A 25,000-nucleotide genomic window follows, 5' to 3' on the forward strand; every position below is an offset into this window, starting at 1 on the left:
CCAGCAGGATTGTTCTCTGAAGCTCTCAGCCAAGCTGATCTTGTGGGGGATGACTAATATATTTTGTTCTGGCAATGTGTGCAGTGTGCTTTCAGCTCCAGGCTGTTGGTTCTGATTTACAGGAGCCATACAAAGTTGACTGTTAAAGCTGATTAAATCTGTATTTTTAAATGCTGGCGTTCTTGTGACCTGAAGTCCACCAGAACCCAGTGGTAAAATGTCTGGCCTATAATTATAGTGTACAGCTATGACCAAAAGTTTAGCATTACCCTAGAATTGCAACCTTAATTAAAAAAATAAAACTATATAAAACACAATGTTGATCTTTCATTTATCATGTAATCCAAGAAACTCCAAAATGTGATTGCAAAAGTCCACCTGAAGACACAATAGTAGTTTAGTACATGTTAGATTTTGAAATGTCATTTTTCAATTTGTCAGTTTCATTAAGTATATGGGAAAACTACAAAGCGGTAATTCAATATGTTAACGTAACATTATTCAGCAGGTTTCATTCGACCTTTATGAAGCAAAATTAGATATTTTTTAAAACTCTTGGCCATAGCTGTACTTTATTTCTTAGAATTAGTTGTAAATACTTTGATCTTCACTGGTGTCTCACTAATATATCCGTACATTCATTTTTGCAGAATTCTTTTTATTCCATAAATTTGGAATCTGTCGTCCATTCGTCTAACAGAGAAGCCATTACTATTCGGAGCTTTTAAATCAACATTCAGTAGGGTTGCTTGACGTGCAAGTTGTATCCTGGGACTATTTGTTATTCCTTAATTTTTAAATGAATAAAGCAACCTCTAGAGATGCAATCGGCAACCGAGGTCCTAATCAAATATAGGACAGGCAGTAAATAACCCATGCATTGAAAACACTGTATTGTAAAAAAGTAAGAAACAAAAAAGAATATTATAATAATGTAGACCCACAGAGGGCCATAATCGCACAGTAACTGAGACATGAAACCAAAGGAGAATGTATCGTATTATAGCCAAATGCTATCTGGAACACCTACTGGAGGGTCTCAGTGTGTACGGTAAGTTTGGTGCAAAATAGTCCAACGCATAGCTTTTTTTGTCCTAGAAAATACATGTCTGACAAGTGTATTTCTCAGATGCCGATAATTCACTGGAGAAAGCACTGAACCGAGACCATGACCAGGGAAACCTATTTTATATAACATGAAATCCATGTCTGTAAATTCACCACTTCCCTGTCTCTGCGATCCGGTTTATTCAATTTGCAGTTACTGGAAGGTCAGCCTTTTATTACTGCTGTCTTATAGACCACTGGCAGAGTCGAATTACTTTTATTTATGACAGCCTTGGTCTAGTTGTCATGTTAATGAACAGTGAAATATTGTAACTGGAGGCAATACAGAAAGCAAAGTGTCATGGGTATGAAACTGGGAGCATGGTGCTTCATGTGAGTTCAGTCATACTGGTTTTTAAGCCCTGGTGTGTTTGTATTGCATCAAACACTGCACTATTTTTGTATGGTACATATGTACAGCTGGGGTAACCTCGTTTTCTGTGTCTTTTGAGGAGGTCACTACTGTAATTTATCAGTAACTCTGGTTCTTCATTTTAACATCATCCTTATTGGGAAAATTAGAACAGTACAGTATTTGAAATACTGAAAACTGATTTTTTTTTAAAATTCTACTTGGAACATAAATATCCAATTTTTTAAATAATTACTTGAAGGGTTCAGTTTGAAAGTTGATAGAAATGTTTTCTAGTGGTGTAACACACCCCTTAATGATTTCCACCCAACTCATTCGCTTTCTTCTTGTTTACCTCTGTTTTATACAAGTCTGATTTGAGCTGAAAACTGCCACGCTGACAGTTTTAAAATCAGTATACTGTGTATTTTCCACTGTATAGAAAAAAAAAAAAAACGTGCCATTGATTTCCAGATGCAGTGCCTCTTTAAATGGTTATAATCTAATGATAATGACAGGCACTGAATGCATTGCCACCCTGGCCTTTATCACAACACAATGCAGAACAGCTTGTCTTCTGCGTTTTGTAGATAAACTGTTACTCTGGTTGACTTCCAGTTTAAACAAAAGCCTGTTGTGATCTCCCACGGGCAGGGGGAGCCCACGGCAGAGCAAAATGCGACCTTTGGAATTCAAAATATCACGGTGTTAATTTCATTTTGAAGGAGTTCTGTGTAAATAGGCTCTTCTGATCTGTATTCCTTGAACGGGATTGGTATTCCTAGCTTGTTTTTCAATTACCTCTCCCAACAGGATTGCATTCTAACAGTAGACCATTCTCTGAGTAGAAGTTTTACATTTTAACCCTTTTATAGACTTGAATCAACCACCTCACAAGCAGACTGCTTTCTGTAATGACCACAGTGCACTGTAGCAGAGGGGGTCTTTAGTAGAAAGTATAGGGTGCATTTTGAAACTGCCAGATTAAGACTACCACTCCTTTCATTTTCCTTTATTTGTGCTTTTCCTGTTTATTAAAAACCTGCTAACCTTACATCTTATTTTCCTAGTTATTTGTTAGTTGTTAGGCTTCTTGTGCATACCACAATTTCTGAGCACATCCTACAGGTTTAGTGAATCGCACAAGCCCCAGGTAGGTTAAACATGAAAAAATAACCCCAGGACACTATCTTGCTGCTATTGTAAAAACACAAGAGAATTGCATTTGACCTTGTGCTGCTCCAGAGGTAGAGTACAATCGCAGGACAAATGGTGACACCATTTCAGTTTGTTTAATTCGGTTTGCTTTTATCCTCTGGTAGCAAAGGGGGTGAATACTTATGCAATCCAATTATTTTCTGTTTTGTATTTGTAATTAATTTAGAACAATTTGTATGTTTTATTTTTCACTTTTTGTGTTGATCAGTGGCAAAAACTCCTAATTAAATCCATTTTGATTCCATGTTGTAACACTATAAAATGTGGAAAAGTCCTAGGAGGGGGGGTGTGAATGCTTTTCAGAGCCACTGTATCTTCTAGCACAGTCTGTACCCAGGATGAGTCATCTTGAGCAAGAGCCATAACCTTCTAATCCAAGGTTACCAACCACTGTCCAAATTAGTTGGTCAAGTCTTAGTCCAGATAAGCTGAGACAGGCACGTGAGGCGAATGTGGTTGCAATTAGCAACAGTGTGGTGTATAAATGGTTTGAGCCAAATACCCAGTTCAGACTGGGATTCTAACACTAGGTGGCCTTCGGTCTGCTTCAGACCAGCATTGGAAATAAGAGTCTAAAGTTTGAATGATAAGTAAAAATAAAACTGCTGTTCCATACACTGTAAATTTACTGTATGTGAAAACCAATGTCAAATTTAAAGGACATAAAATATATACTAAATCAGACACATTTTCAATGGAAAGGTAGACTTGAACAGTTTACACAGGTAATGGTTTAAACATTTTGGTGGTTAGGTGCAGATTTATAGTCATAGTTGGAAATGTGATTCAGCAAATATTCTACTATTTTAAATATGGTGCCCTAATAGCATCTAAAAAAAACTTCTGCAGATTCACAAAAAACAAACCTACTAACTGCAACCATATTGGCCCAAGGGGGTCTCCCATTTCAAACCCCTGTCCTGCTTGTGGGCTATTCCTACAATGAGCTCCCATTGAGTTCAGAGCCTCCAGCCCATGCCCTTGAACAGGAGAGCCCAGGCGGCTCTAAACCCTGTCCCATTTAGCCATTGACAAAGCAGGCAGGATAAACCTTTTTCAGAGGGCTAAATACAGCTGCAGATAATCCCCAGGCAGGGTGACCCGGGCCAGGCTGAAGGCACAGGGAGTTCTCATTAGTCCTCGCTCACCACTGCTGTAGTGTTCATGCTGATGGGACAGAGTAGCGAGGTCCGTCGGGGATCCACGCTGGCCAGATCGTGCTGCTCTCGCTGAATGAGGAAACATGTTGATGGGAACGTTTGCCGGTAAGAACTGGCTTCTATGTGCAGCTCTTTCGAGGGAATAGCCCGGGAGCAGGCAGTCGGAGCGAGCGTGCTGTAATTAGCTGCTGTTTGAGGAGGCAAGGTCAGCGCAGAGCACTGAAGAGGTCTTGGGTGAGATTGCTAATCTTTGTATTTTCAGGACAATGGCAGTTTGGGAGGTGCTTCGCTAATGTTTGTATTATTATTATTATTATTATTATTATTATTATTATTATTTTATTTTTTTCTCCTCGGCAGAGGTAGTACATTTGTTTTAATGATTGTAATGTTATTGTAAATTTCTTCCTTAGTTTCTGTGATTTTTATTTTTTGCCTGAATTCGAATTTCTCTGATTTATTTACATGCTAAAACCTAAATATCTGCTAAAAGTTATTTACGGTTATAATATACCATAATGTTATACATAGTACCTTCAGTAATGCAGTACTATGGTTATAATATACCATAATGTTATACATAGTACCTTCAGTAATGCAGTACTATGGTTATAATATACCATAATGTTATACATAGTACCTTCAGTAATGCAGTACTATGGTTATAATATACCATAATGTTATACATAGTACCTTCAGTAATGCAGTACTAGGCACAGTACTAGGCACTTGTCTGCGTAACTTGGTTTTATGTTTTATCTTGTGTTTATCAGCTTGACAGTCTTGGGTGATATTATTACTTCTGGAAGGATACATGACCATTCCTCAGTAGCATTAAGGCGGGTCATATGTTTTTTATCTTCCTACAGAATGGCACAAATCATATTAAAACCTATAAATCACTATTGTGCAATGGGTGTTCTAATAAATGTGCACACTGCTGTACAAAACGTTTAACTTTACAGTTGTCGTATTTTCTATACACAGGATGACCTCTCTATACACCGTTCGTCTAACAGGGGATTTATAATGTATTGTCTGAGGTTGTCAGACTGTACAGTTGCAAAGGTGATAATATTGTATTTTTTTGGTTACCAGGCGATGTCGGTTGCTGCAGTTTTCAGTCTGTAGGTAAGCCTGAGAAAGATATGCTGTAGATCCTTGAAATGAGTGAAGAAAGCCATGCATTTGTATTGTGTTAATGATGCATGCAATTAATGTGTTGCCTAGCATAACTAAGGGTTTCTTTCTGAGGGACTGTGAGTAATTCCATTGCTTATCAAATGGTTTTAATGTGGTGGCTAGCAAGTACCAGACAAGTAGCAGTAACACACACTTATGCGTATTTCCATTATAATTGGTTCTACATTAAAAAGGAGTGGACACTAATAAATACAATTTTAATGAAAAAACTGTCTTCAAACGCAGAGATGTTCTCACAAATGTTTGAGGGAAGAACCACACAGCTTGGGAAACCTGTATTTTTGATTATTTTAAAAAAACAAACCAAAAAAAAAAAAAAAAAAAACGTGTTTTTAAAATTGTAACTTTAGCTCTCATTCTTGGTAGCTTTTATAAAAGGCCGCTTGGCCCATCGAGGCTCGTCCCCTTGTTGGCATGCCATTCTCCCCTACTGGGGGAAACTCATTTAAAAGCACAGAATCTAGTTTTTTTTTTTTTTTTTTTTTTTTTTTTTTTTTTTTTAAATGGTCCCATTCTGTAACTGGGGTGGGGGGGTGCTTCCTAACTTTTCTGTTCTACACTTTTACTCAGCTTCCATTTATGCTCTCTCGTTCTTCTCCTTGTAAATTTGAAGTCGTGTCTTGGGTTAACTTTATCTATACCATTTATGATTTTAAGACTTTAATCAAGTCCCCTAAGACTCTGTGATTGCTTGTTTCTTCAAAAGAACTACATCTCCCAACATCCTTTTGGCATGTCCAATTGCTGCGTCTCCTATTACTTACTGTAGTTGCACGATTCTCAGTTTAGTCCAAGCAACCAGGAATGAAGGCTACAAGTTAACGTTCTAAGCATCTTCAACTTTATTACTTTTAAAAACCCACCCTTATTTTTGTTTATGTGAAGTAACAGTTCATGTCATCTTTTATATTTATTAAATGTTTCTGAAACCAGTCTTTTGTAACATGGATGTGGCTGTAAGCCGTCCATACATTTGAATTAATGCAGTTGATGTAGCCTACGGGGTTGTACAGGGAGCAGTGGTTAAAGAAAAGGGCTTGTAACCAGGAGGTCCCCGGTTCAAATCCCAGCTCAGCCACTGACTCACCGGGTGACCCTGAGCAGGTCCCTTAACCTCCTTTTGCTGTGTCTTTCAGGTGAGATGTTGTTGTAAGTGACTCTGCGGCTGTTGCATACTTCACACATCTTGGATGAAGGTGTCTAATTATTATTATTATTAATAATACACATTTGTAAATGGGGCTGCCTTAATTCTAGATTTGCAATGAGGACCCAACCTTCACCCTCAATATAGCAAACAGGCAACTTTACCCTCATAACAGGAACAGGCCTGCGTTTAAAAAAAAAAAAAAAAAAAAAAAAGTGTTATGCTGTGCCCTTTTGATGTTTTTCAAGTGACATCAATATGAAACTATGCTGGGGCCTATTTTTGGAATACTGAATTTAAAAGAAAAAAGATACAATCTGAAGTGGAGGAATAGAGCTTGCTTGTTCACAGGGGCTTCTATCACATCACAGTAATGCAGTATTAGTTATAGTGCTTTGCAGGAATCTGAATTTCCATTTTAAGGAAACAAATGGTACCACTCCCTGGAATGAGAACTCCTAATGTTTTCCATTTGATCTAGCTACAGTACCAAGTTTATACATAAGCAGTATATTTGAATAATGTTACATAGATACAAAAAAAACAGTTCAGTTAAATGAGTAAAATTTAGTAATTGCATCAAAAGAAGCATACTTCTTGTTTGTCATTTTGTTTTAAATGGTAAAATTATTGTGTTTTAATTGTGGCAAGTTTTCTCCACATCCCTATTCATGAGCAGTCTGTATCTACTCTGGGAGAAACCCTGTTTCACACTTCAATAGTGTACAATATAAAGGCAAGTCATGCACTGTACTGTACAGCATCCTCTGGGATGTTCTGTACTGAGGGAGAGCGAGAGAGACAGACAGAGAGTGTGTTCGTGTGCGTGCGTGTGCGTGTGCGTGTGTGAATCTGTACTGCTTAGGGATACCAGGGGGAGAGCAAAGGCTATAATCAGGAAAACAAGGCATCGCATGACGTTATCTTTACAGAAATTGGACTATAGGAAGCTGGAATACATCAAGTATTTAGTTATAGAGATACGTATGCGCTGATGTTAGGTGGTGTGCTTTAACCCTGGCTACTGTAATACATTGGAATTGACTGCACAAGGGAACACATCCTGTTATTTTATATAATAACATTTTTAAAAAGAATAATATGAACCTCACTATTCTGGATTGCCAATTCTGAACATGCCCACTGGCCCATTTTGCCTTCTGGCTAAAGATTTTTGAAGCAGCTGGCTCGCTGGGGCTGGCTGACCTGTTGTGGTGTTGCCGTGGAAACATTTGCAGGGCAACCATGGCATTTTGACTGCGTAATAAACAATAGGTGGCAGGTCGTGTATTGTAATGCTGCAAACCCATGGAGAAGCCTTTCTTTAAATCCGGTCATTGTTATTTTATATAATATACCATTCAGGAGTGCACATATTTATTAGAACACCCCATTGCTTCTAAAAACGTAAGAGAAAACGAACATATAGCCACAAATAGAAAAATGCATGTGGCTTTTTAGAAGTTGTTTAAGATGCCTAATTAAAGCACAAAGTGGTCTAATATTTCACAGGAGTTCCAGTTGTTTCCAGTATGTGAAGAAACTATCTAAAACAGCCATGGCAGTGGAGGCCAGGCCAGGCCAGTCCAGGGAACTAACCCCACTGCTCAAGCGTCTCTAGTAGTTTGTGGCTGCAGTCTCCACCGCCTGTGCTTGACCGTCATTTGGAAGCTGTAGACTGTCTTGTCTGGAGGTGAAGTCTTTATATTCTCATGAAGTACCGTTATGACAAATATTAGTGATTTGGAGGGTTTACCAAAATGAATCTGACACACAGGACAGTGCGATGTAGCGCAGGAAAATTAATTTGGTCAAGTTGTTAGCTAATTTGTCTTTTACATAGCAGTGTGCTGGAAAGCAGCATTTAAAATGAATATTGCAATTAGTCATCTGTATCGCAATGCTGATGCAGTATAATTTAGGATTAAGGGGTCAAGACAGATGCCCTTTGACCTCATGTTTGCTGGATGCTGAAGTGCGATGCGTCATCATTGCCACAAACCTGTTTCAGAAGTAACTTTCAGCAGCCTAAGAGAAAAGGAAAGATGGGGAAATATGAATCTCCTGGAGCTCATTAAACATGCGTGCGACTGTCACAAACAGTTAATGGCTAACAGCCAGCATAATGCTGTCTTTCCTGCCAGAGTTCACAAGGCATGTTTCCATAGAAGAAAAGAAAATTGGAACATCTGGCATAAATTATAACAGCAGCCAACCCACTCGGAGTAATCTACAGATCTTGCGTTTTAAAGTATGGGACGGAGTTAAGACAAAGTACACATTCAAGCACTCGACTGCAAGAGCAATGAAGAGGGCAGATTTCAGATTTGTGGAGGAATGATTTTAATTTTGTAATTTTATGCTGGCAGGAATTACTGGCTGCAATACATAACAACTCAAAATAAACACGGAGGCCAGCATGTGGACAACCAGTAAACAAAGTAAGGCAGAGCTAGTTGGGTAAGACTACCATAAAATAAAATGTGCTTACTAAGTGTGTGTGTGTGTGTGCCTCAGTTTGTATTACATGGTGGGCTGAGGCTGCAGTCTCTTCCGGGTGCCACATGTACATAGCCAGAGTTGCATGTTCTTTATTGAGCAGGGTTAGGAAAAAAAAACCTTTTACGTTTCTTTATTGAGAGCGGCATTTATTCAAAGGCAGCGTCTATTAAAGAGCTGATATCTGAGTGAGGCGTTAATTCAAAGTAATACAGTATTTGGACAAACATTTTGACTGGTGTCTTTCACTGTAGCCCTATTGTTTTAATGCTGTATCCTGCGGTATAGCAAAGGTGAAGTACAGCATAGTGAAAACATGGAACAGCACAGATAAGTATATGGTAAATCCATTCCGAATCATCTGAATCAACAATTAACTGATGTTTTAAACTAGACATAAAAACTAATATTTTGCATAACTGCAGAATGTTCCCAAAATGATTGAGACAGAAAGTTTGCTTGTGGCATGGTGGGTATACTTACAAGTTAAGTTTCCATGCGTTGTTATGTGAACAGAATGGATTGAACCTGTAACATTTACACTGAGAATACACAAGTGATTAAACGGATCAGTCAGTCAGTTTCACCTCCACTAGCTCATTCAGGGTAAAGCCTGGTAAATGCTTTGTGTGAGCAAAGCAAAGGAAACTGCAGAATGACAACACACATTTACTGTAGTAAACGTTTGTAATGGTCCACAGTAAGACGCAGTCTCTTTCCCTGTGCAGTACACGCTCCGCAATTCCCAAGCTTGCTTTTTCTTGGTCTGTGATTTTCACTCTCCTATTCAGTTCTTGAATCAGTCGGATCTGTGACTCCAGTGATTCGTTTGGCAGCAAGGCTTCCATGAGGTTTAGGAGTGAACCTGCCCCCAGTGCAGTCTCTCAATGAGGAGCCCAGTGACTGGTGAACAGGTTGCGCTGAAAGGGTAACAGCCCCTCTGTCAGTGTGTGTTTAGTATCCATGAAAAATGAATCTCCCTGTCTTTGTATGCTAGGTCCCAGCGTGCTTTGGAGGAAGGGGCAGATTTGCGTCTCGGCAGGTCTGGGTAAGTCAGCTTTTGGATATTTGCACTGCATTGGACTGCGTGGGGAGAGGTGGAACAATTCAATTCAGCATACGTGAAACTTTGATTCTTGGCAGCCTATAATTTTGCTTTGCATTCATGCCATTAAAGTTCTTTTTAATCCATTAAAGCATGTATTCCTAGCTAGAACAGATTTCATAATCTGATTCATGCAGTGAGTTCATTTTACATTTCCATCTATCAGTAAGGGAAACGTCTGTACATTTTTTGGATTTTCATTATTTTAAGCTTTACAAAGAGCTTCAGTCATCTGTAACTTAATGCACCATTTCAATCCTATTCATTTTGTATTTGCACCTTTTAAATATTTGCACATCCAATATGCAGTTCAGAAAGAAAGAATTGTCTTGTCTCCTGGATGTCTGTTAGCATTAAATATCTACAGTGGGAGTCAAGAAACCATAAGCATGCGAGTGTCTAAGATTATCTTTAGGAGTCTGTTTCTATTGCTGACTAAACACTTTTTCAGCCTACGGTAGGTTTGCATTTTATTCAAGATGTTGTTTTGTGTTATAAAATCAGTCTGTGCTTCCACGGTTTTCTGCATACACATGGGAATAGATATAGAAAGGGCCGTACATATTAAATCTCAGATGTGCACAGATTTCTACTGAGCTTGTTTGTGATCGGCCCTTTGAGAGGTCAAGCTTGGCTTCACAATGTATGACTCTGTGGTGTCTCCGCCAGAGGTTCAGAATAAGCAATGATTTGGTATGCTGACGATTCCCATCAGCGGGATCGGGAATCTTAATTATATCCTTGTTGTTCTTCCAAGTTTCCAGCCTGTTATCCACATGAAAGAGGCAAGGGCCAAACTGTCTACTTTTCATTCTGCAGGGGAACTTGTTACATTTCTGCTGTGGTTTTTGTATTGTTTTTCAACGTAGTAGTGAAGGCTAGTGCCCACACTACAGATAGTTAGTTATTCTTTTGTTTTGAATCTTTTATTTTGGCCCTAGTCCCGGTTTATTTTGTTGCTGTTCTTGTTGATGAACGTGTTTACCAGTGCTTAAACTGCAGCTTTCTGTCTCTGGGTCTCTTTCCTTCTGGGAGCAGCCTGGGCTGGGACGCCACACAGGGAGATGTAATCCTTGGAACAGAACACAGTTCTTGTCAGCACTGTACACTGTGTAGCCTGTTTGAGGGGGAGGCAGCACACTGCAGCTCCTGAGTAGTTTTCCATTAACCTTGCTATATCTCAGACATATTGACAGGGGAAGGCTAGATTACTGTTAGATTAGAGTGGAAGCGTTTTCAAGGCATAATCACAGCATTATAATATTAAAGATTGTGAGGTCTGCTCAATTGATGTAAAAGCAGATCTAAATATCACGTACCTCTTCTTTTTTTTTTTTTTTTTCCCAGACGGAAATAAAGATAGCTGGATGTTTCATTTTCATATTCTTGGACCCCCTTTTATTATGTAAAACAGCGGCAGCATTTTGATCAGTCACAGTACAGATCTAATAGATCAATAAAATCGACCCTATATGCTGAAGAGTCCTGGGCAGAACTGTTTAGAATCACATTTGTCAAACTCTGGGCTGGGGAGTTTCAATGAAAGGTTGTTTAGACGTGTGCTGCTTGTTAATGAATATGTGGTTGGTGGATGTCTCTGAACTCCAGTAATGCAGGCTAGGTTAATGGTTTCCCTAATGAAGGCTGCATCTCATTCCCCTGTGACGTGGTCTTCATGTTTCAGACCGTGGTTCCAGTGCTCAGGGTTACTCATTCACAGGCAGTGCTTCATACTTATGAAGAAGGTTTAAACAGGTGTACAGGGGATAGCTAGATGTATATTTATTAGAACGCCACATCGTTCTGTAGTTCTGATTTGTGGTGCATAGGAAATCCAAGCACTGTAACTGAATCTTGGAAAATTGTCAAAACAGGCGAATTGGTGATTGTCTAATTTTAATTGAGGACTTCAATAGGCCGCCCATGCAATTCATTAAGAATAGTAAGAGAAAAGGAACACAGAGCCACAAGATGCCTAATTTAAAGCACAAACTGGTCTTGCATTTTCACGAGTGGCTATTGTTTCTATATCACCGATTTGGTGGCCAAAAAGGTAAATTCTCTCACCCAGTGGTTTTCATGAAGGTGGGTACAGAAAGGATATGCAAAGACAAATCCTGAGGGGTTCGAAACATTTGCACACTACTGGATATTTGAATTAAGGAATTTAACATTTAGTATTCACTGAGGGATAAAAATACCTTGTGATGTCATCCTCTGAAAATAATATCAGAGTTATATGCTATAACAAATAATTCCCCTTTGATGCAATAGATAGATAGATAGATAAGCAAGCTTGCAATTGATAATATTCAGTTTTGTTTAAATTGTTTATTCATACAGCATGACAAAACAAACTGATGTCATTCAAGCAATTCGAAAGCAGCTCCTGGAGAATTGAGGAAGAGATTCTCTGTGTCACTTGGCTTAACCTAAAGAAAGGATGAAGCACTGGGCTTAAAGGGAACACACACAGGTTTAAATGGTACACGATGCGTCCAGATTTTGCAAGTTATTTTTATATGAAGTAACGTTATTGATGAGTATTAAGTCAGGAACCAGCAAATGAGGGATTCCTATTTCGCTTGCACCACTCTTTGATGTCGGAAAATCTTGACTAGATTTAGTGGGCTTAATAGGTCCACTTAGCCTACAGAAATAACAAAAGAAACTGGAATAAGTAATGAAACGTTTGAGTTTGATATGCTGTAGACAGCGGTACGTTGAGATTGACTGAAATGATCCGGGAGACCAAACATGTACACAACACAGGTTGGTAAAACTATTTTTAAAATTGATTTTTTTTTTCTTTTTTTTTTTTTTTTTTTTTACTAAAGACTGCATAAAATAGCAATTGGGTTTAGGCCTCCAATTATCCCAGGCAATCAGAAGTCCTCAGGAAAGGCTCTGATCTTCAAAAACAAGGCAGCAACTACTCCACCGTATAGCTCCTCTTATTAGGAAAATAAAAGATTAAAACTAAATGTATTGCAGGCGACAGCGCCCCAGACTTGGGTGGCACAAGTACCACACTGGCATACAGCAAGTAACAAGTGGGCTTAATTTATTTAAGATTTATTATCTGGAACACTGTCAGAATGCAGTTTGTTTAGGTGGAGAAGTTCAGAGACTGCAGACTGCTCAAAGTAGGGTTACAAGGCTTCTTGAGCATTTTATATAGTTTTTATGGACACAAAATGACAAGCGCTGTCAATTTGACTTTAAGAGCGCAGATTAGTATTTGAATGGACATGCACACTAAGTCTGAACTAAGACTCATTAATTGTTGAAGCATGTTTATTTTAACAGATTAAGTGCATCAGTGGTTTTTATCTAAAATGTTACAGCAATATACTGGTAGAGACAACCTACTCTGAGCCAAGACCTAAACTAAAGGACAGCTTTAAAATAAAACCACGAACAGCCTTGTTGGATTAAGCTGCGTTTTCAGATTTTGTTTAATATGTGGCAGCATATTGAAAGAGCAGTTTGTTTTTCGTTAATGAAGAATCTGGTTATGATGTGACTACCCTCCTGAGGTTTTTATGGAGGGAGAGATCTGAGCTGCTGTAGTGTGAAAGATTATTGGATTTAGGGCATGTCAGGGGAAACCAATCTGTTTAGAAGCAATCTGAAATCCAATTTTTACAGCAGCATAAAAACAAATTACCAAATGTGAAAGTATTAACCCGCTGAGGAATTCAGATGAATTGTGAACAAAGTGGTTTATCTTTTGAAGAAATGAGTATAATACCAGAATATTTTATTGTGTACATGGTTGTTTGGATGTCTGGTATTTGGTGGAATGAGTGTCTTGCACTTCAAGAAATAAAACCAACTACAAACCTCTCCATACGCACGCACGCATGCACGCACGCACACAAGCACGCACACACATACGCATGATTATGATAGCTTACTGTTTTGAAATGAAACCAGTCCTGTAAATCTCTGCCACCTGTTCCATTTGCAGTGTACAGTCCAATCTGTAACAGATCAGACATTTACACTCAAGTCAAAAGATCATGTATCGCATTTTGGTATGCTCGCCATTTATAAATGAACCAACTCTCTACCTTTTTTAAAACGCACCTCTCCTTCGCATCAATGAAAATTGGACTGGGGTCTGATGAGAGTCCTCATTTTGGATAGATTTGATCTTGATCCGTTGCTGGTGGAAATTAGAGTCTGATTTCAAAATCTTCTGCCAGTGGCAGGTGGAAATGTGGCATTATTCTGTCCTTTAGCAATAATATTGCAGTTCATTGTACACTAGCCTTAAGTAGCATCTATCATGGGTACCAAGGACAAAAAAAAATCTCTTGTACCCCAAGATGTATTAAATTAGCATAGCTGGGAATTGGTGGCAGTGGTCTCCTGTGTTATTGCTGTGGGCTACCGACAGCACCAGGCTTGAGTGACTACGTACAGAGTGGAAGTAAAATCTCTTAAGCCTAACTATTTTGTTCAAAAAGACCAACACAGGGCTTCACATCAGCCTGCTGCAAGACTTGCAGAACAAAGTTCCAGAAAGTTACATAAATGCCCAGTTGGATTAGCAACTACTAGGAAATGTGTTGAACTAGTATGGACTACCAGTATTAATGCTAATTTCTCCTACAGTTTAGCTGCCTGCCCCCTGCCATGCTTTCAGTGTGCATGCTTTCTTGACTGTTCACTGCCTGCTGGAAATGAAACAGACATGTTCTGATGTAGTTTCCAATGGTGCGCTATTTAAGAGTTCCCCTGTTTTACACTGTGTATATTACATATTTGAATCACAGCATTCGATAAGCTTTAGTTGTGCAACAAGACAAAGATTCAATTGACATTGTCTCTAGATTTTTTTTTTTTTTTTTTTTTAACTAATAAATTTTAAAGTAATCGCTTTATTATTTGATTGTTTTTCTACTGAAATCTCCCAGTAGCAGAGGCTGGCCCATGTTTCTGCGTTGCAGTTTTTATGTGGAAAATAATCCCAGTGCTGGTGGTATTATCACATTGCAGATTCCAGACGTGGAGAAATTAATATTTCAGCTCTTTGAATAAATAGTTACACAGTTGAGCACACCAAGCCTGTACTGTAATTAATTCATATGACACCAGTACTGCACCAAGCAGGCAAGAGGTGAACACCAACCAACCAGAGAGTGGCAAGAGGTGAACACCAACCAACCAGAGTGGCAAGAGCACTCCTTTTATTTGGGCACTGATATTGCATGGGTCATGTAGTGGTGATGCTGCAAGTCATCAGTTGTCCTTAATCAAATGTATGCAGTGCGTGTATTTGTGCCGTGTCTGTGGGCGAACTCTTCTAATTGCGTTTCATTCTGGTGTCTGCCCTGCGTCATTGGCAATAGATTTTCACAGTTGCTAGGCAGAGGCCTTGTAATCTTGGTATTCGGTTGATTCAATGACTGCAACAGCAAATTCCCTTGCGCAGTGAAGGAAGAGTGGTGGGTTTGGAAAGAAGTGTAATTTGATTTAGCTCTTAGTGCAGAGGTGTCTTTAGATGTCAGCAGTGAGCAGATAATGCTTTGTGAATAGGACCTCATATTTCAAAGATGCTGAACTGAAATGACACTTAAGGTACTGCAGGGATATGAATACTGTAGCCAGTACTTATGGAAAAAGACTCATTTCAAGGTACCTAGTTACTGTACAAGTACTACTCCATTCACTAGTTTAAGGTCAAATTATATTCTATACACAGGATTATTAATTTTACATTACCTGGTGGTAGTTTCAGATATAGGCACACAAGCACATTCCAAGTACAGTTAGCTGCTAAACGTGGATGTGCAAGGAGGGTGCCCTGGATTCTAGTCTTAAATCCCTTTTCTAAAAGAGCAACATCCAGCTCTCTGACCCTAATAAGAACTGACATGTTCCACAGCTGTTGGTTAGGGAAGCTTTTAATGCTACCCATGAGTACAATGCATGTGTGTGTGTGTGCTGTGCATGATTCATATTTAAAATGTGACATTATGTTGAAGAGCCATTTGATTTGTGAGATTTAAGAGGTAACTTACATAACTTAGAGTGCATTCTCAACCACAGAGCTGTGCAAGAGAAGGATTGCTGGCGCAGGTAAAGTTTTCTTGAGTCTGCAGTGTTTACGGGAGTGAACCAGAGAGGGATGAGTGTCCCTGTCAAAGGGGAAAGAGTAGAGAAGCACCACGGATTAGCCAGTACTATCACAATAGGGGTTGTGTTCCACGTGTACTGAAAAAACTAAAACACGCTCTTTTGAATAAGCCGGTTTGTCAATATTGGGTGTAAAGTATGTGCTTTTTAATATACCTGTAAATAACATGTTGTGCCAGTTGCTCTTTTGTATCGTAATTTATATTTAACATTTTGGAATAAGTGCTGAGAAAAAGCGAGTACCCCCATGGTCAACCTGTTTGAAGTAGTACATGACAGTTGCCTGACATGTACTGATTTATTTGATTGATTCACTTTTGGAAACTGATTTATTTATTAGTAAAGCTTATCCAGAGCATGATCAATTCGTTCTTCACTTGTGCTGATCTCCTCTTCGTTGTAACCCATACTAACGAGATCTGTTGTATTGCAGCTCTGTGCAGGTTTTCCGAAGCAGGCTCCCGGACAGGCTGAAGTTCGTGTGAGCTGCTCCAAGGATTCCCAGTCTCCACACTGCTACACCATCCCCACACTGATGTCCTCAAAGACTGACGATCCCCCTCGAAGAGCTAGCTCTGCAGAGATGGACTGTGAGCACCAGACCGAGCTTGCAGACAGAGTTGCAGCCATCAACATGAGCTCTGGGGACGGGCTTTCTAATGGAAAGAAGGGCTTGCAGGCCAACGGGATGAACAATGGGGATGGCAGTACGGGCAACCCTGCCGAGAAAGCCGCCAGGAGGCCCGTGCTGTCCAGCAGGAAGCTGTCTCTGCAGGAGCGCTCGTCTGGAAACACCACCGCGGCAGGCTCTGGCTTCGGCCCATACGCAACAGGGCCTTACTCTCATGTCTCACCCAGAGTCGCTCGCAGGCCGACCATCGAGTCTAAGCACATCTCCATCTCAGACTCTCAGGTGAGCGCCAGACAGCTTTGGGTTGTACAGGAGGTGGCTTCTATAAAAGACGTCAATAAGAGTTTGTGTATCCACCTACTGATTGTAACCTGTTTCTATGCAGCTGATCTGCATGGGTTTGAGTGCGTGTCCTTCTGATGCGTTTCACTGAACATGATGCTTCAGCAGCACACCCAGCAGGGTAAATGTGAGAAAGGGGCCACTTACAAATAAGTAGAGCTATGAGGTTTCACTGTATACAATATTCAATTATGCTGTCAAGAGTCTACAGTAAAAGGACTGCATATTGAACCAGTATATCCAGCACTTAAACCAGTATCACTGACTTTTAATCTATACAACCCACCTAAAACCAGTGCTGACCATTGGCCAAATCTGTTTTCTACTACACTTTGTTGACTGGGCAAAAGCTAAGATATTCAAGACTGCCTCAGTTTTCCGTCATTACAGTGATTTCTGTGGCAGCTCAAAGAGACTGCTGGCAGAATTACTGGCCTTTTTCAAGTGGCGTTGAATGTACTTAAATCTCCAGCAGTTGAAGCCTCTTCTGGCTAGAAGTACTGCTTTTTCAGAAAATGTTTTTTTTCCCGGAATTATATATTCGTCCTTGCAATGTCAATTCGAGAATTTGATGGCATGTGAAGACCCCGCCTCTTAACAGGCTCGACTCATCTTAGATAGTTAACCTTTTTTTTTTTTTTTCAATGCTTCATACTGGAAGCATAAGACATTGAGAAAGAAACTTCTGTCATGGAATACATACGGTTTCTTAAGATTTCTCAGCTCACTATGGAGTTTGACATTTTGCTTTTCTCCAGCTAGTGTTGCTGGAGAAAATTGCCTGTTTATCATGAGTCAGGAAGCTTGACAGCAGCAGTACCATGCACTTTATCTGTTAAGAGACCTCAGACATTGATGTTTGATGTGATAAAACCAGTAAAGGATCCAGTCTGTTTACCTTCTGTAAGCTCAGCTGCGTGAATGAGTGCAGCAGCGTCAATACACACCACCCGAGTGACCCCCATTACGCGGGTCAGGCTCGCAAATTGACATTAAGACCCTCAACCGACATTCTACAAGCCACAAAATACAACGTCTATGTAAGATCTCTGTTTGGGTGATTTGTAAAAAATTGAAATTTATCAATATATGATTTTATGCACACTCTGCTCCATTGAAGGGTTCTTAATTCAAGATGCAAATTCACTAATGTTTACTTAACCCAATGTTGTTGTTTTTCTGTTAATTTTATTGACTTTAGGTCAGATTGGTCATTGTCCATTTTCTTGAGGAAGAGGGATACCCTGAGCCCCGACTCTTCCAGAGCAAATAGACTGGACCAGCATTACAGCTGATTAAATACATACTTAACAAACACATCCTCTGAAGTATTTTTCAAGCACATTTGCATCACTCTTCAAAAGATGATTTACATCAGTGACTAGGACTGTTGCAATTTTCTATTTCCAGTAATTGGGGTTTATTTTAACAGTCTAAACAGTGGCAGATCTTAATGCAGCTGTCCTACAATGTATAAACCTTTATTGTATGTAGTAATATTAATAAGCAGGTCAATACAATAACTATTAAGCACTCCAATAGAGATACATTTACTAATAAAAGAAAACGGTTTGTCCTTCAATTAAGTTTAAGTTCAACGTTTTTCTCAAGATCTTCAATTGAAGACTATGTTTCTTCTTTTAGTGTTTCCCAATTAAAATCGCCCATGGGGAGAAAACCCAAGGATAACAATATAGAATAAAATGTCTGGAGTGTTTTAGATCCGCCACTGTATGTTATTAAAATAATACGATTCGGGAGACTAGTTAGTTGGTTTTCTCAATTTTAAAATATTCCCATCATGATATTGAAGAAAGACTTGCATTAACCTGTTATTCTGCCAGCCCATTATTCAATCGCAAATTAGACTTGTCTAACTCCAGTCAAACGCACACCTGTCCTATTCGTAATGAAAACCATTTAGAGACAGATGTTTTATTACATCTAGAGGCTTCAAGTGGTACGCACCATTAAATAAGAAGTAGTTGGTATCAGCCCAGCCACCTGCACTGTGATCTCCACAGTAATTACTTCATTCGAATGCGCTACTGGGATATTTAGTAACTGCTGGTATCTTTAACACCCTGGTAAAGCGATGATGTTAATAGGTTTTTATTTATATGCAGATTTACAATGTGTGGCATAAGCTGTGTCATGAAATCACACTCATAGGAGACCAGTAATACTATCTTGAAACAGGTGCAGAGGAAAGCTTTAATTGAGAAGGATTGTATCTGTACAAAACTAAGCAGGTAGCAAGAAGGAGCAGTTTTGAGAAGCTTCTTGGTAGTTTTGCAGCACATCAATGTCATAAAATGACCACGCTCTTAAAAACCCAGGTCAAATGAACAGCTCTCAATAGACTCGCGAGTCATAGAAAACTCCCAATGGACATGGATCCTAGTAGACCCAAAACGTACTCATCATTAGATTGCCAAACATTGGCAGAAATGATGAACAGAGGGAAAGTGCTTCATTGCTCCAGTGAAAAATGTGCATTTCATTTCATGCAACCTTTCTCAATAGTATTCTATTTAGAATACAACTGAAGAGTCCCTCAGCTTGACAGGAGCAGCCTTGTCAGGACAGCGCTCTCTCTCTCTCTCAGATGATTTTTAGGGTCTCCCCTGAGGCTGCCTTTAATCACACTTCAACAGCTTAACCGCCTCTCCAACTGAAAGATTTTTCACACCGCGATTGATTTCTTGTACAGCGCAGTAGGAAATGCAGAATGCAAGCTTTTTGGTTCACACAAATAAGTAAATGAATAAAAGCAATCCGAGATTCCCTTGTGCCTCATTTCCATACAAGTCAATTTTGTTTTTAAATGAATCATTGATTAAGTATATGCATATGCAAATACAGCTTTTGAGATAGGTAAGAAATTAGTCCTCAATTTAATACAGTGTATTACTTTATTCTAGGAATCAATCACAAAGGAACCAAGGTCCCAATATCTCTGCACAGGAGAACAGGAACAAAGAGTTACTAGTGGCAGTTAGATGAGCACTCTATTCTTTCACTTTTCTAATGCGTCTTTTGTCATGGGCTTTTCTAGCACTTAAGCCATTGCACTGGTTGGGCACCAGTCGCTGAGTTTAAGAAAAGCAACGTCATGAGCTACACAAAATATGAGCTTGCATGTGTGTGTGCACAGAAGAAATAAAGCACTCCACCCTGTCATCACTGGTTTGTTTGTGGATATCCGGCTTCTTCTGTCATTACAGCGGTTCAGTTTACCAAATGTGTCGCTCTCCTGCAGGCTGCCTTTTAAATCCGTCAAGCTTAAAGAAAGAGAAAACTTGTCATCCAGCTCCGGTTGGATTTATAAAAACAAGTGGCAAGCTTGTAGAGGGCAGGATGGCAGAGAGCCAGGAAAGAGTGAATGGGAATTGGAATCTGTATGCTTTTTGTGTTCGCAGTCAAGACGTTGATGGAATGGCATATGATTTGTTAAACCTTTCAAAGCTGGCAAACCCGATCCATCAAGGGTTTCAATGCAGAGGAAGCTGAGAGGCTGGTTAATGTTTCTTGCTGCTGCAGGGCTCCAGGGAGTGAGCAGGTGCCAGTAGTTTTAGTTAAGTTTTTGTTGCCCTGTTCTCTTTAGCGGATTATAAAGTCAGCTGGCTAATTTGCAGGTCCATATAGAAAAGCTGCTTTTAAAAAATTGACATTGGAATCTGTCTTTAGCACGAATGCAGCTGCAGTACATCAGCCTCTATGACTCAGGGTGGCACTTGTAGAATCTTCTCTGCATTCCAACATAATAGTCATTTGGGAGTGGTTACCTGCAATCCAATTTGTTTGCACGTTTAGTCCTAGGTTTTAGGGCTGGTTTGATAGTAGATCAATTGAGAGCTGTTTTCTTCCATTCTGCTTAGAAAATGCTTTCTAATGCTTTGACTTTTTCTTTGATTTCCAGGACTGTGTACAGCTGAACCAGTACAAGCTGAAAAATGAAATTGGAAAGGTTGGTTACGTAAATACCTATTGTTTTTATCTATATCTGGACTAGAACATTTGTGGGGGTTGCTGTCAGCAGAAGCATCACTTTCCTTGTAGCTGTCAGAGGCACTCTGTACCACAGTAGAGGCTCTGGGAGCAATGATGGGTGTCTGTCCTTTTACTTTCTGTTAAAGAGCCATGATTAGCGATACTTCTATTCAGCGGCATGCCAAACTGGATGGTCACAGACAACTTAGTCTCAGGTAGCTACAAGGGGTGTGGGTTTGTTTCCAGTGGAAAGCTGAGGGTGGGGGAGAAAAAAAAAAGTTAATTGTTCATCTTTAGGACCAATTAGCTTAGTTTCCAGTCCCACAAACCCTGAACAGCTTTCTCCATGAGTGCACTGTTCCAGTGATTGCCCTCCCCTGCTTCTGCAAGCAGCTTCTTTTCAGGTCTCCATGAGAGGTGTTAGCAACACACGCAGAGCAGGCCCGAGTGAGCGGCACTGGGCTAAAAATAAAATAAAACGGGTGCAGAGAATCAAAACCCTAAACATGTTTAGAAAAGCTAAAGAAAAATGTACCCTTTTAGAGTGACGGAGAGGCAATGAGAAGTAAAAGCTATTTATTTAAACGTATGTTAAGATGTGGGTTTTTTTGTTTTGTTTTTTTTCTCCACCCAAGGGCTCCTATGGGGTGGTAAAATTGGCATACAACGAAGATGATGACAAATACTACGTAAGTACAGCGACAGTATCAAACCCTTCCTAGCATTATTCACTGTGTCCCAGTCTGAGCAAGAACCTGACTGGCTGTATGCCAAATCACTCAAACCCCCTCCGTTTACAGGCATTGCACCGTTTCACACAAGCAGGACTTAAGAACTAGCAAAGGTAGATCCAGATCTGCATACAGCATGTATAAATTATAAAAGAGGACATTGAGACTTCTCATCAGGCTGTGTGTCAAAGGACTTACTAGTTTTACTGTTTCTGCTGGCCATTTATACACTATGTATAACAAGGTTGCCTCATTCTGGCCTTTCTTGATACGGCAGAGCATAGGCGTAGAAAACTTATTGAACAATTCTTTAAACGCTGGAGTGTGAGCCACAGTCACAAGCAGGAGTGAACCGAGGCTTTCGTTTAATTTGTGACTCGCCCCAGGAAACTGTGCAATACATTTAGATGGTATTGTATTGCATCAAACAGAACAGCATTAGTGGACATGCAACACACTTTGTAATGTATTTGCTTTGGCTACTTTCCAAGGTAAGTATGTTAATGGAACCGCTGCTAATGTACTAATAAAAAAAAAAAAAAAATTGCTGCATAAATTACATTAATGGCTCTTAATACGTTCATGAGTTTCAGAGGTTTTAGGTCCATCCAGTGAATGGAGAGCTGAACTGAACCCAGTTCTCCATCACACACTACTTCATATGAAAAAATAACCCACAGCAAGTAGGGTTGAAAGACAATGATATGTGTTCTGCTTCACCACCAGGGAATTGCGCTGCAAGCCCTTAAATGTTAATTACATACACGGCTCTCCGACTTGGTGCCCGCCAGGTACCACAAGGTACGCAGTGATATAAAAACACAAAGCAGGTTCTTCCTGGGGCTGCTTGTAGAGAGACAGAAATGATGCCCCCAGCCACCACCACCCACCCTTTACTGCTCTGACTGACAGGCACCCTGCTTTTATAGAGATACATTCCATGTTATTCTGCTTAACCAGCCTGTCTGAAAGCATGTTTTCACAAAAGAGCCTGCCACGGCCTATCAGGTAGTAAGCAAGGGGAGCTGTACAGAACTGTAATTAGTGTGTCAGTTTTAACAGTATGGCTTTGTTTCTACCAACACCAAACAAACACACACAAGCAGTGATGAACCCTCTTCTAGGAAGGAGCAGCGATAAACAATTATATGTTATGCATTTAAAGACCGTTCTCTACCGCAGGTTTTTTTTTTACCGTTAAATTGACCTACTGTATGATTTCACTGTTGATGCAATGTGGTAATATTACATCTGTAACCCCTGGTCTCCCACAAAAATCATCCCAATACATGCAAAAACTATTGCGGTTATTAACTTGATGGCCATCCAAAAGTTTGCAGGTATAAAATGTGATTCTGTTAGCAAATAACACCGCAGTGACATTGCTTCAAGAGAAAGCGCTAAAAGCACTTTCCCATTCCTGGCAAAAGGAAGAGGAGTTTGGGCCACGCCCACTGATTCATGTTTAAATGCAAATCGTCATGGCAAGCAGACAACAACCTAACATTTCCATGTAATGAAAAAGAACCAGAAAGTGATCTAATATTCGCAGGCATTCAGACAAGATCTTCCTACCTGATTAAACTCCCCGGTTGTGAAATACCCCCTAAAAAAAAAAAAAAAACCACCCGCTGATGGTGACAATGATCTGCCTTCCATTTTCTCAACTGGCAAGATGCAGATCAAAGGAAATGCTATAGAAAAAAAATGGGATAGCCTTGCAATACAAGTTTAATAACTGTGTGTAGGGTGTCTCTCTTATTGTATAAAAGATGACCTCTTGTCCAATTTGGGAGAGAGGATCGCAAAGCTGAGCGGTTCTGACTGCTCAAACTGTGCGAAATGTATTGGAGTATATCAGAGCACTTGTTATGTTTTTTTGTTTTTATCGCTCTTCCTGCAGTGATATAGAGGACAGAATCCAAACCCCAGTGCACTAGAGCGGACATTTTGAAACAGACTTTAAAATTCAAAGTGTAAGAAGTTGTCAGGATGTTAACAATGTAAAGATAAATGACAGGTACGTTATCTAAATAGTTGTAACAACACGTGGGCACATGGAACACTATATGTATTACTCTAACTTATTTAAAACTCAAAAAAACTTACTTGGGAACTACTATTAAACTTGGGTTTGAATAGCAATCCTGGTATCTAAAGGGTTAAATATGGGACACCAAGATATCCTGCCGGTTTTCAAGAAGTCACAAACTAGTTTTTCTTTTGCCTCCTTTCCATGGTAAAGCACACAGCAAGCCTGCAGCAGGGTTGTGGGTTAATATTCCGTTTGTAGATTATTCCAACACCTGTGTTATTTTATGTTGCATATGCTGGTGTTCTAGGCCATTCCAAGGAGTGATGTTACCTAGTAACAGGGAGGTGTTTGCTTCCTGAGGGGAGGTGGGGGGGCGGGTTGGAACTCCTTCTATTGAATTCTCAACATTTACACAGGCTTTCATTATTTGATCACCTGTACGCCAGTTTACCCTCCCTCCCGCCCCTTCTGTTTTTCATTTCTGCAGTTTTCTCATTTTAGTCAGTAAGGACCATGGAAGTATCCACAGAGATTTGCCCAGTGGTGACAGGTCCCAAAAGAAATAATACAGCCGATGTGAACCTCTGTGGGAGACGCGTTTTGAAAACCAGACAGAGCCTGTTCTGGGTCCTTCGCCATTTCAAACGGGAGTTTGAGCAAATCTGTATGGAAACTTACCATGGTCCTTGCTGTAAACCCGGGTACCAAACCAGTCTGAATAGATGGTGTAGGACAGTGGTTTTCAATGTTTTCATCTCAAGTACCAGTGTTTCCAGCAGGGACCACCAGGTGTACCAGTAACAGTGCAATTCTAGCCCATTACAGCTGGTTTCCTCACTGAAAATGTAACCCATCAGGAAAGTTCACAACAAATACCTCTTATAATTTCTCATTGATCTGTGATTCAGTTGTGCAAACAGATTGATACATTGTGAATCATATTGCCATAAAGAACAAGTGCTAGTGGGTACCAGTTGCAAGCCTGTCACGTTCCAGTACTGGTACGCATACCACAGGTTGAAAAGCACTGGTTTTAGAATATAACAATAAATCGGCATCTTCCACAAACTGTACATGAAAGCAGATCTGGAAAATGTACAATTGTGAGAAGCTGAAGGTTAGTAACTGCCTAAAGATGAGGTATTTTATTATGCAGTGGGAAAATCTGGCACGAGAGACTGGGGATTAATCCCATCCTGGCTTAACTACATTTTAGGTATAAACTCTGCTGGGAGATTTGATTCTTGGTAATTCCTGGCACGTTTTCTTTGTAACAAAAAGGTTAAGCTCTGGTTGGCAATACATAATGTATTGTATATGACAATGTTGG

The 25,000-nt window shown here is 39.8% G+C and overlaps 1 protein-coding gene across 3 annotated transcripts; it reads left to right on the forward strand.

Annotated features, from left to right (window-relative positions):
* The first annotated feature begins 3,918 nt into the window (after positions 1-3,918).
* LOC121305025 (calcium/calmodulin-dependent protein kinase kinase 1-like) lies at positions 3,919-21,796 on the forward strand. Of its 3 annotated transcripts, none has more exons than XM_041236510.1 (5): positions 3,919-3,942; positions 9,684-9,734; positions 16,372-16,851; positions 20,834-20,881; positions 21,540-21,796. In XM_041236510.1, the coding sequence occupies exons 3-5, from the start codon at positions 16,474-16,476 to the stop codon at positions 21,624-21,626; spliced, it is 513 nt and encodes a 170-aa protein (XP_041092444.1). In that variant the 5' UTR covers positions 3,919-3,942; positions 9,684-9,734; positions 16,372-16,473; the 3' UTR covers positions 21,627-21,796. The 3 variants fall into 3 exon arrangements, with proteins under 3 accessions (XP_041092444.1, XP_041092443.1, XP_041092442.1); XM_041236509.1 differs by lacking the exon at positions 3,919-3,942 and adding an exon at positions 6,707-8,647; XM_041236508.1 differs by lacking the exon at positions 3,919-3,942 and adding an exon at positions 6,707-8,628.
* The last annotated feature ends 3,204 nt before the right edge of the window (positions 21,797-25,000 follow it).

The sequence above is a fragment of the Polyodon spathula genome, chromosome 41 (genome assembly GCF_017654505.1).
Source record: "Polyodon spathula isolate WHYD16114869_AA chromosome 41, ASM1765450v1, whole genome shotgun sequence".
NCBI classification, from domain to species: domain Eukaryota; kingdom Metazoa; phylum Chordata; class Actinopteri; order Acipenseriformes; family Polyodontidae; genus Polyodon; species Polyodon spathula.